Source organism: Podarcis vaucheri, assembly GCF_965113315.1.
Source record: "Podarcis vaucheri genome assembly, chromosome: 15".
Classification (NCBI taxonomy): Eukaryota; Metazoa; Chordata; class Lepidosauria; order Squamata; family Lacertidae; genus Podarcis; species Podarcis vaucheri.
Window position 1 is genome coordinate 36,125,784 of NC_138753.1, and position 12,333 is coordinate 36,138,116.

General features: G+C 49.1%; 1 protein-coding gene and 1 long non-coding RNA gene across 2 annotated transcripts in view; one reads left to right on the forward strand and one right to left on the reverse strand.

Annotated features, from left to right (window-relative positions):
- LOC309519626 overlaps positions 1-1,344 on the forward strand; it is a 61,489-nt gene extending 60,145 nt beyond the window's left edge. Inside the window, exon 3 of the long non-coding RNA XR_014213903.1 lies at positions 632-1,344. This is a non-coding gene — a long non-coding RNA (uncharacterized lncRNA). The remainder of the gene's footprint in view (positions 1-631) is intronic.
- The window catches only part of ZMIZ2 (zinc finger MIZ-type containing 2), a 108,647-nt gene that overhangs the window by 26,369 nt on the left and 69,945 nt on the right, over positions 1-12,333 (reverse strand). Inside the window, exons 2-6 of the mRNA XM_082200279.1 lie at positions 9,255-9,401; positions 8,120-8,234; positions 6,829-7,031; positions 3,685-3,877; positions 1,351-1,614 (exon numbers count right to left, since the gene is read on the reverse strand). Coding sequence (XP_082056405.1) covers positions 1,351-1,614; positions 3,685-3,877; positions 6,829-7,031; positions 8,120-8,234; positions 9,255-9,304 — 825 coding nt within the window. The 5' untranslated portion in view covers positions 9,305-9,401. The remainder of the gene's footprint in view (positions 1-1,350; positions 1,615-3,684; positions 3,878-6,828; positions 7,032-8,119; positions 8,235-9,254; positions 9,402-12,333) is intronic.

The window sequence follows — 12,333 nt, forward strand, 5'->3', positions numbered from 1 at the left end:
TTTCATTCCACCACAACCTTTACAGGAGTGGGTGTCTTAAAACAGGTTGAGTGTATGGTTTGTTGTTGAGTCCTTGCTCAATTTTCTGTGATTATATCTTTCATGGGGTCCCACACTTTCCCCAAGGGACCAAAGGACTTCAGGATATATGGGGGCAGATGGCAGACTGTGGAACACGGGAAACAGCCTTAAGACAGCAGATGTGGGGAACCTGTAGTCTTCTCAGATGTTGTTGGGACTGTCAGCTACCATCATCCCTGATCGCTGGCCATGCTTGGCTGGGACTGATGGGAGTTGGGATTCCAGCGACCTCAGGAGGGCCACAGGCCTGCACATTGTTCTGCTTATTGTTATACTTGTCTTTTTAAAAAAGCAATAGCTAAAATAGCATAGGCTATGTGCAATTACACCCACGCCAGAAACCTTGGTGCACGGTGCGAAATGAAACAGGGAGGAATGGAAGCAGCCCTACGATGTCTCCATGGAGTTGTGAAATAGAAAGGCAAAGCCGTAAATGTTACAGACGTTTTCCCTCCCACCTAAAAGCAAATTGAGCAGAATGAGTTGTGGTGAATGGGTAGACATGTACAAATCAACCTAATTTCTTTCTATTCGTTTCCTCTTTTTTAAGGACAAAGACTCTGCTAATAAAACAGGAGAGGAGGGAGCTAGACACAGGATGAAAAGGAATGCAGACATTTAACCCAAAGCATCCTGGGAGCAGCGGAGGCACTTTTTTGATGAAGTTGTAACTTGCATGGGGGAAAAAGGATGCTACCCAGGGCCATTATGGGCTATTGAGCTGGTGCAGATAGGACCTTAGGTAGGCATATGAGGAAGTACCTTATAGCAGAAAACAGCCAGGTGGTTATGGCAGCAGTGGCTGAAAGTGCTACCGACACTGCTGGTGGGTGGTATTGCTGCCTACTGCCATGTTTTTAACATGAGCATGCATTAATAGATTTGACGGGACACAGGAAGTATGGGCAGCAGCCTGGTATGCAGTGCCTCCTAATAATTAGCCCAAACTGTCTTCCTTACAATTTCCACCAATAAGTTAAGTTAGGAAGATAGGAAGCTCCATTCTATGGAGTCAGACCACCTAAAGGTAAAGGACCCCTGGACGGATATGTCCAGTCAATGGCAACTCTGGGGCTGCGGCGCTCATCTCGCTTTCAGGCCAAGGGAGCCGGCGTTTGTCCACAGACAGCTTTCCGGGTCATGTGGCCAGCATGACGAAACCGCTTCTGGCACAACGGGACACCATGATGAGTGCCGGAGCGAACGGAAACGCCGTTTACCTTCCCGCTGGAGCAGTACCTATTTATCTCCTCCCGCACCTGACCTCACCTCATTGGAATACGTCCTCTTGACGCTTTGCCTGGGCATCGGTTGGCCTTGCGGGGGGCCAGGGTAGCCATGCTGGGGCATCCGCTGGCTGCCGTAAAGGGCGCTCATGCCAGGCGCCCTCGCTGCGTTCATGCTCATGGGAGACATCCCAGAAGCACCCATCACGCCGCCCATGTTGGCAGGATTCATCCCGGGGGGCACGGATGGCCCTCGCGGCCCCGAGTGAGGAAGAAACTGGTTGTTGAAGGGCTGCCCAGCTCCCATCTTCAAGGGAAAAAAATAAGAAAGGAAGGAAGGAAGGAAGGAAGGAAGGAAGGAAGGAAGGAAGGAAGGAAGGTTAGCACAATGTGATAGGAAACCAAACCCTGTGTGGAAGCAAGGGATGAGAGAATACAGCACACTTCAACAGATGACCAGTGCTGGTCCCTAACAATGAATATGCTTTTATTATTTTATTTACATCCTGTCTCCAAAGAGCACAATGTGGTGTACATGCTCCCTTGCCCAAGTTGATCTTCACAACAAGTCTATGGCCCAGGGCCACCCTGTGAGCCAGAATTTGAGCCCTGGTCTCCCAAGTCTGAGTCTAACACTAATGACTACGTCACATCACTGTTCCCATGTATCTGCCGCAGCCAAGCCCGCTCCTCTTCACCCTGGCATCAATCCCTGGCATCTTTTTTTAATAAAAAAGTAGGGGACAGGTGATGGGAAATCTTTCTTCACCTGAGATCCTGGCAGTCAGCGTAGATACTGGGCTGGAGGGACCAACTGTCTGACTCAATGGCTGTTTTCACACAATGAAATCATGGCACAAGCTGCGTGCAACCCCCCACTTCTCTCACTTTGCTCCTCCCTTTCAGCGAGCAGAGAAACAAGCCAGGAAGGCACAGCTAACCATAGTTTCCTGCTCTCCGCAAACCAGGAAACAATGGTTAAGGTTTAAAATTATTATTATAATACTATTACAGTGGTGCCCCGCAAGACGAATGCCTCGCAATACAAAAAACTCGCTAGACGAAAGTTTTTTCCGTTCGCGATTTGCCTCGCAAGACGAATTTCCCCTATGGGCTTGCTTCGCAAGACGAAAACGTCTCGCGACTTTTTTTCTTTGACTAAAAACAAAGACATGTTTTGTTTATAAAGTTAATTTATTTTCCCTTAAATTTTTGAACTGCTCTTTACAGTATGTGTGACTTTAAAGAGCAGTTAATAAACTGTTGTTGTACCAAATTTGGCTCTGTTTGGACTTTTTTTGACCATAGGAACGCATTAATTGATTTTCAATGCATTCCTATGGGATTTCGTGCTTCGCAAGACGAAAAATTCGCTAGACGACAAAAATTGCGGAACGAATTAATTTCGTCTTGCGGGGCACCACTGTATTATTTCTTATTCTGCCCTTCCTCCCAAAGGAGCCCATGGTGGCAAACAATAAAGTAGGAAAATCTATAATTTTTAAAGCTGGTTGATGAATCCTGGCTTGTTTGGAAGCCGTTAACCATAGTTTCCTGGTTTGCACAGAACAGGAAGCTATGGTTAAGTGCGCCTTCCTGGCTTGTTCCCCTGTTCGCAAAAAAAAGGAAAAGTGAAGGGGCTGCAGCCAAAGACATGGAGCTTGTGCATATCGCGGCTTATTAAACCATGATTAGATCTTGTGAAGCAGGTCAGCATTAGGCCGCTCTGTATATTCATCTGAAGTTCATAGGGGATGCAATCTCTTTGGTCACCCATGAAGGTGCAATCCTGATCTGCCACCCAAAGCAGGGTCCATCTCACCATTTCCTGCTACAGCTGCAACTGACTCACAGGTGGGAAAAGACCAAAAAGACCAAAACATCAATAAAGAATGGGGGAAATTTATAATTTGTCTGGGAGACCACTGTAAGCAGATGAAAACATTAGCAGGATTGCAGTAACACTTGTAAAGCTGCAGGTACTATGGACAAAATGGAGTGATATAAAATATGGATCATAGAACAATATGCAGTTGAAAAGGTTGACAACTGGACCCATGGAGGCGAAGGTGGGAAGTCTAGAAATCTCTAAATATGGATATGTGCTTTGTACTGTTATAATTCTATTTTTGTAAAATCAAATAAAAATTATTTCAAGAGAGAGAGAAAAAGACCACCCTCACCCTCTGAGAAGGTGCCACTTCACTCTGAGCAAATTCAAGGCCCTTGGCCTTTCATTATAGCATTGCAACAGATGGTACTCCTTTGGCTTCATGCTATTTCCCCGGCTGCAAGTTACATCCTGTGAGCTCCGCTCTTCACCCTCGAAAACCCCCGGGAATTATCAAGCGCTGAGATCGCGCCGCCTGCATCTTACCGCTCCATACTGGCTGAGTTCCTGGCTTTGCTTCTCTTGCAGGGCGGCCACGGTGGCGGTGGCCGTGGCTGTGGCCGTGGCGGCGGCGGCTGCAACAGCGGCGGCGGCAGCTGCTTGGGTGAAGTCTGCAGGGGGTCGCCCGGTGTGTGAAGGAATGCCCATTCCCCCGGGGCCATTTGGGCTGCCTGCATAACTGGAAAAGAAAAAGAGGTGTCTCACAGACCAGGCAACGCACATCTACTCCATGGGCAGAAGAACCTGGTATTTGAAGTGGGAAAAGAGGGATGTCCTCAGAATCTTTTTTAAGAAAGCAAAGGGTTAGATCCAGAGAGCCTCCTGTGGAACAAGATGGGCAGAAGGCGACTTTCCTACTTCCTTCTCCAGTGGAGGCTGGTTCATTAAGGGAAACGGGCGTGATGCCCCATCAAGTTTGGCCCACCGTCCAACTTACAACCAGCTTGTCAGCCTTGTCTCCATGACCTCTTGTAGAACTCAGAAGGGAGGTGGATGGGGACAAAACTAGAATGAGTTGGTTCTGAAGGGCATTAATAATAATAATAATAATAATAATAATAATAATAATAATAGATTGTTTGTACCTGCCCATCTGCCTGGGTTTTCCCAGCCACTCTGGGCAGCTCCCAACAGAATATTAAAAACACTATCAAACACCAACATTGAAAACTTCCCTAAACAGGGTTGCCTTCAGATGTCTTCTAAAAGTGAGATAGTTGTTTATTTCTTTGACATCTGGTGGGAGGGTGTTCCACAGGGCGGGCGCCACTACCAAGAAGGCCCCCTGCCTGGTTCCCTGTAATCTCACTTCTCACAGTGAGGGGACCTCCAGAAGGCCCTCGGAGTTGGACCTCAGTGTCTGGGCTGAACGATGGGGCTTCCCACTTTCTGCACCAATGGGCAACACTACCACTGCCCTTCTTTCCTTAAGGAGGCTGCCCTGCCAACTGATGGATCCCTGATGAATTATGACTTCCACTTGGCCTCTTACATCAGGGAAAGCAGTAACACCACGGGCCTTCTGGAGTGTATAGGGAAGCCCGGCTGGAGTCGGATGATGCTAGAAGAGAGAGGTGTCTTGGTGATTGGGAAACTAGGCCTGGTGACCATGAGCTGGCAACCATGAGCTGGCAAACCGTGCTTAGTGACACGCTCATGCCCTTTCCCCCACATGCTCAGTGGCGGCGACAGGGGGAATGGGATGACTATGCAGCAAGTGACAGGCGTCTGACAGCTCAACTCCCCACGCACCCACTAAGCGTCTTGTTCTTCCACCACGCAGAGCGTTGATTCACATGTTAAGAGGTTGCTACAAGGGGAAGGCAGACCAACTACTTTGCAAGCTGAGGCTCCGAAGTCCAATCCCTGATACTCTTCCATTAGCGCTGGGGGGCACTGCTGCCAGTCAGTGTAGTCAATCCTGAACTGGATGGATGAATGTTCTGACTCAACATAGGGCAGCTTCCCTGTGTCCTTAAATAAGAATTCCCGCCCCCCCCCCTTAAAAAATCCTCTTCTGTTTTAGGATTCCAAAGAAGCAAGCAAACTCCCTTCTACCCCCAGGAAGAACAGAAAGGGGAGAGTAGAGATATCAGTGTGTTCTTGGCAAAAGAGGGGTGAAGGAGCCACACACCAACCCAGATGTTTCAAAACAGGAGCATCGTCTTCCTATTGGCAGCCATTGCTCTCCCCTTTCTATTGTGAATTTGTTATATAAACGTAGACTGGAGAAAAGCAAGCTTTTAAAAAATGTATCTTCCAGAACTTGCTGGGTCAAGTGATCCCTGCAAACTTCATCTGCAAAAATCAGATCTTCAAAATGCATCCGGGACAGCCGCAGATCTGACTATGTATTTATTTATTTCATGAAATCTATAGATTGGTTGACTGTAAAAAATATTTTTTTAAAAAAAAAAACCCACTTCAGAGCATACGCAATACAACAGATTTGAACTGCAAGATTGTATATTGAGGTACATTCTTGGTGACTGAACCACGGTTGTGAAACTACCTGGAACAGACCCATCAAATTCCTAATGGTTTAAACAGTTTTCCAGAAGCACTGTGAGACCTCCTTGTTTAGGAGAAAAATTAAACAGCTGGAGTTAAGCAGGCCTGGGGGCTGTTATATTCAATGTAGTATGTAATATTCTGGATGAGCATTTTATTCATTGGATTTATTGTGAATAGGTAGGTTAGAAATTCAAAATACACAAATCAAATAGAGAGGATTTCTAGATGGCTCAAGCAAGCCAAATGCTTGCTTCTGACAAATGCTTTTTTCTTGGGGGGGGGGTTAGGTTGAGTGAGGTCCTTCTTGGCCCCACACCTACCAATAATAATCAGGGCTGCAATATTTAATCAGTTTCACAAACTGATTAACAAAGCAATCCTGTGCACGTTTATTCAGAAATGAAGTCCCACTGCATCCAACAGGACTCACCGATCCCAAGCAATTTTGTGTACAGGACTACGCTTAGAAAGACTTTCGCAGCACCATCTTACAGGCGTTGGCTAAAGACCAAGTTCCCTGGAATGCAATGAGGCTTAGAACCAGGAAAGCAAGTATAGGACTGCGCCCATAATTTGCTAAAATGGTGCCCCCAATTAAATAAGACGACTAACTTCAATAAAAGCACAGATGGCAAGCCCTGTCTTTAAAGAGGCACCCCTTCTTTCTTCTCACACTGGGGAGAATTACTTCTACATAAAAAGAATGTCTGCATCAGGCCAAAGGCACACCTTTGGGAACCCCAGAAGTGTCTTTGGGAACCCCAGAAGTGTCTTTGGGAACCCCAGAAGTGTCTTTGGGAACCCCACAAGTGTCTTTGGGAACCCCACAAGCAGGACCTGAATGCAACTGCACACTCTTCAGCACTGTTCAACTGATGTTCAGAGGCATGCTAGAAGCCACAGGTGTTTTATCTTCCATGGATCTCTCTAATCCTCTAAGCCACCCAAGTTCGCGGCCAGCACCCCATCTTGTGGGAGTGAGTTCCACAGATTAACAACGTGCTGCGTGTAGAAGTGCTTTTGTTCCTTTGACCTAAGCTGATGCCTGCTGCGACCCAGGCAGGCAGGCAGGCAGTACACAATGGACCAAGGTTGATCTGCTGGCCCAGAACCTACCTTGTGGTGAAGCCCGGACCTCCGGGGTAAGTGTTGCGACTGTACATCCCCGGCTGCACGTAGCCCTTGTTGGCAGATCCCTCTGGGAAAGGCTGCTGTCCCATGAACTGAGGCGAGTTCATTCCAGAGCCGCTGCTGGCCACGCTGGGCATCATGGGGTTGCCAGAGGTGTTCCCCCCAGGGCCCATGGGGTTTCCGAAAACCTGCAGAGGTTGAAGAGCCCAAGTGAGGAAATAATAATAATAATAATAATAATAATAATAATAATAATAATAATTTTTTATTTATACCCTGCCCTTCCTGGTTCAAAAACCTCAGGGTGGCTAACAACAAATTTAAAACACTTAATTATAAAAGCAGCATAAAATAGGCATGGTAAAAAGTGAAGAGGTAGCAGGATCGGCATCAGGGGCCAGTGCCACTGGGCACCTGCTGAAGATCCGTGGCCTGGCAAGGGGCCCACTGCCAACCCCTGGAGCCACTGCCCCTGATCTGGCTGCTTGTTGCCATCTCCAGACCCGTAAGCAGAGACAGGAGTGAGAAGAAGGAACGACAGCCTCCATTCATGTTGCCAGCTCCCTCTGGGCAGGCCCCAGAGGGGCAGGGCAAGCAAATGGGCAGCAGCAACATGAAGGAGGTAAGACTACTCAGGGAGGCTTTTTTGCCAAAGGAGCCCACAAATGGCAAAACAAACTAGAACGGACACTGTCATTGTATTCCCTGACATCCTATGTCCTTTTAAAATGTGGGTTTCTGAGGGGAGGGGTGTTATTGTTTTTATTTTGATTATATATTTTGTGGTTTAATTTATTTTTATTATTAATATTTTTATTTTGTTCTGTGAACTGCCCTGAGACTTCCGGGTATAAGGCAGTATTCTATCATCTAGCTAGCTAGCTTGCTAGGTATCATTAGGTTAACTAGGCAGTTTTGATGGCAGTGTAGTCTTGTAGGGCAGGGCTGGGGAACCTCTGGCCCTCCAGGCCTCTCTGTCTGGCCCTTGAGACTCACCTCAGGCCACACCCCCTCTCCTCAGGCCACACCCTCTTTTGCCTGCATGGAATGTACCACTCACTTGTCTGAAAGGTGAAATCTGCATTCATTGCTCTGCCCATTTTAGCTTCTGCCCTCCCTTGTGCCCCCCCCCAAGAAGTTTTCCTGGAAGGGAATGCAGTCCTTGGAGTGGGGTAAAAAAGTTTCCTCGCCCGTTTTAGGGACTGATTACCAAGATGGCCGAAAACACGCAGCCCAGACACCCCACCCCATCATTTTGGAAGAATGCGGAAGGTACCTGACTCTGGGATGTGTTGCTGACTCCCCACACTGTGGTTACCACTGAGAGAGATCCCGCAGGCTGATTGGTATTCTGTTGCCAAGGAACTGACTCGTAGGCATATGAACCATCACTAGGAAAAGCAACAAACAACGCACAAGGTTTTAATTAGGAGCCTTTAGGGAAGTGGCAGAAAAGCCTGGCAGGAGGCAGGTGGGGATTGCTGGACCACGGGAAGAGCGGGTAAGCAGGCCAAAGCAGAGCAAGAATACGCAGGACTGGTGCTTACGCAGGAGGGGGGAATAAAAGAGTGAATGCACATGCGCCTGTTGTAGCTCAGAGGCTACAACATACCGTATTTTTCGCCCTATAAGACGCACTTTTTCCCCTCCAAAAATGAAGGGGAAATGTGTGTGCGTCTTATGGGGCGAATGCAGGCTTTCGCTGAAGCCTGGAGAGCGAGGGGGGTCGATGCTCACCGACCCCTCTCGCTCTCCAGGCTTCAGGAAGCTATCCGCTAGCCGTGGGAGACCCAGCTCTCCCAGGGCTAGCGGAGAGCTAGCCTGCACCCAAAAGCTTGGGGCGCGCTGAGCTCCGCACGCCCCAAGCTTCAGGATTAGCGCAGCTGTCCGCTAGCCCTGGGAGAGCCGCGCGGCTCTCCCACGGCTAGCGGAGACCTTGCCGGCACCCAGAAGCTTGGGGCGTGCTGAGCTCCGCATGCCCCAAGCTTCGGGATTAGCGCAGCACACCTGGGGGAAAATAATTTCCCCCCCCTTTATTTCCCCCCCAAAAAACTAGGTGCGTCTTATGGGCCGGTGCGTCTTATGGGCCGAAAAATACGGTAAATGGGTGTGCACTATGTTAGGTAAAGTGAACCTCCATGTTCAGGTGCAACGTATCTTCAAAATTCCGATTGTCAGAGGGCAAGGGCTCTTGTTTTCACTTCCAGATATCAAGGGTTGAAATCACGAGACTTTCTCCATGCAAAGCCGGGGCTCTATCTCTGAGCTACATAGCATCTCAATCACCTATCCATTTAGGATGCCTCTTTGTTGTGCAGAATACACCGGGCTCCGTTTATTCCCAAGGGTAAGACAGAGAGAGAGGTGGATGAAGGAATGCGGACTTGTGTGGCCAGCTTGGCCATACGTACCCATGTGGGGTGGGCGGGAGCGATGGTTTCATTGGGTTCATTGAATTCATTGGCTACAGAAAGGCGACGGGGTTGGGAGTAGGATCTTCCAATGAAACACCAATGCGAGGAGCAAGTAGCCTCTTCAGTGTCACGGCTCTAGTTGGGCTATTGAGAAACAGAGAAAGAGAGAGATTAAAAGCATGTTCTCCCAGACAGCATGCAAGAGGAATCGGGCTAAGATTGGTGGCTGGAACACTCTCAGGTCAGGGCAAGCTGACCCACAGTAATAAATCAAAAGGTGTTCCTCAAGGCAATTGAGCTCGTCTTGCCTGAAGAACTAGTGAGGAAAGCCTAGGACAGAGACTTAGATCAGGTTGATGTTCCACATGAAATCCACTTTACGTCTCAGCCCTCGGTCTTTCAAGAAGCAAAACATACATAGGGACAGAGGAAGCTGCCTCATGCTGAGTCAGAACATTGGTCCATCTAGTTTAGAATTGACCAGGCAGGAGTCTCTCCCAGCGCTTCCTGGAGATGTTAGGGACAGAACCTGGGAACTTCTCTTCACAAGGCAGACGATCTGCCCTTCACACAGTGACAGATACGCAAGGCACCGCCAGCTGCTTCCCAAAGCAACCCACCAGGGTGTCCTATAGCTCTGCCCAGCAGAGAGGGAAAGAGAGAGACTGTTCCTCGGTCATTCAGCGTGTTTCATGTGAGCCCAAGTTTACCTCTAAGTCCAGTGTTTCTCAAGCTTGGGTCCCCCAGCATCCCTAGCTAGCAGAACCAGAGGTCAGGAATGATGGGAGCTGTTGTCCAACAACAGCTGGAGACCCAAGTCTGAGAAACACTGCCTTAGTCTGAGGCTACATCCACACCACATATTGAAAGTACTATGGTGCTACTTTAAACAGTCATGATGTCCCCCGAAGAGTGCTGAGAATTGTTAGGAGGCCCCTCTTTCCCTTAAAGGTAAAGGGACCCCTGACCATTAGGTCCAGTCGTGGCCGACTCTGGGGTTGCGGCGCTCATCTTGCTTTACTGGCCAAGGGAGCCAGTGTACAGCTTCCGGGTCATGTGGCCAGCATGACTAAGCCGCTTCTGGCGAACCAGAGCAGCGCACGGAAACACCCTTTACCTTCCCGCCAGAGCGGTACCTGTTTATCTACTTGCACTTTGATGTGCTTTCAAACTGCTAGGTTGGCAGGAGCAGGGACCGAGCAACGGGAGCTCACCCCATCGCGGAGGTTCGAACCGGCAACCTTCTGATCGGCAAGTCCTAGGCTCTGTGGTTTAACCCACAGCGCCACCCGCGTCCCACTCTTTCCCTTACAGAGTTACAATTGCTACAGCTCCCTGCAAAGAGGGATTGATTGTTAAACCAACTCTGCAATTGTAGCTCTGTGCCTTGGGTGCACAGAGGACTTCTCCGGACATAATTTTTATTGCGCATTCAGGATGATTTGCGTTCAGGAAGCTATCAGTGTTGTGACATGTGATCCCACGTTGAAGACTGTGTGTGTCTGCCAAAGTTTTTTGGGGGGGCAGCCACACTGCTTCATCCATCTTGAAATCCCATAATTTCTCACACGTTCTGGTTTATCTTTGGCCCCCTTATTGTTGTGCTCATAGGAGCCAACGCTTAGCCCCCCCATACAATATTTTAGGGGTCTGGGGACCCTCTAAAGTGGATGGACATTCAAAAGGGTTAGGGTTATGTGATCGATTACGATTATGCTTACCTGGGCCCCCCAATATTTTGTTCACATTTGCACCCCTCGTTGTGCTCTTATCTCATGTTTCTATTTTGTGAACTGCCCTGAGAACTTTTTGAAGAATGGCATATAAATCCAACAAATAAATAAAAAAACACAAAATGCAATGTTGTCGTGCCATAGGATATGGCTTTAAATATATAGTGCCGATGGGGCCCAAGTCCTTGAGGTGCCACGAGACTGCAAGAGACTTTGCTGCAAGAGACTAACATGGCTGCCTCTCTGGAAATAAGGTACGGACAAGCACTGCCTCCATGATACAGCCCAGAGATGCCTTGTGTCCTTATGTACACTCTTATCCTCAGACAGCCAAGGCCACAAGTGGGTGGCAAAACCTGGTGTCCTCTCCCCGCAGATGCCTTTTAGCCTTTTCGTTCCAGATCAGGAGAAGTCTCTCCACCTTAGATAGCAGGTCACTTGATTTCTGTGCTGCACAGGTAAACCGCCAGCCAGCCAATGGGAGTTTTGCACCCTCCCCAATGACATTCTCCCCCCCCCCCCTCAGCTTGCTCCCAGTTTTCCGGAGGGGAAGTGGTCGCATTTGTTCAGCAGAGGCTTTTCGCTCTGACTACGTCAACTTTATACAGCGGCCAGAAGGAACTTGGCGTACTGCCCAGATATGGCAAAACAAGGTCCTGGCAGGCGCGGACTGGAGGGCTGGCCTAGTTACACCAGATTAACTCTCTGCTGTCCGCGCAGCATCCAGACAGACGCAACTCTGAGCCGGCCAAGGCAGCACGCCGGCCAGCCACACGCTGCCTCTGTCCTGTGAACACGGCCAGCCCCATCACGACCCTTGCTGCTCGGGAAACGGAACCGGGCGTGTGTTACTTCCTTCGTTTCGGCCTGCGAAGCAGCTTGCCCTTTTACAGAACACGGGGGCAGTGGGTGGCTGCCTTTTAGAGGGACAGGGTGACCCGTAACCATGCGAGGCTGCACGTGTTTTTGGAGGCAGCGAGTCCCCAGTTCCAACTCCTGAATCCGCAGCTGAAAAGGATCTCTGCCAGGAGACCTTGAAGAACCACAGCCAGCCCGCTGGGGCGCTTCCCAGGTTTAGCAAAGGTTTCTTTTGAGCAGGGAGATCAGCCGACTTTGGCTTTTCGAGAGCATTCAATCCGAATTTGCGAGGTACTGGTGAAACAATGCAATCGCTCCCCCCAAACGTCCCAGTGCGGGTTCTCCATCACTTTCCTTATCCAAATCTTGGTGGAAGCAGGTTTGCTGTGCAAGAGTCCTCCAACTCAGCTTGAATTGCACAACCTGAATTTATCGGTGTGTGGCTGAATCCCAACTGAAAACAGCCCCCGTCTGGAAGCAAGCAG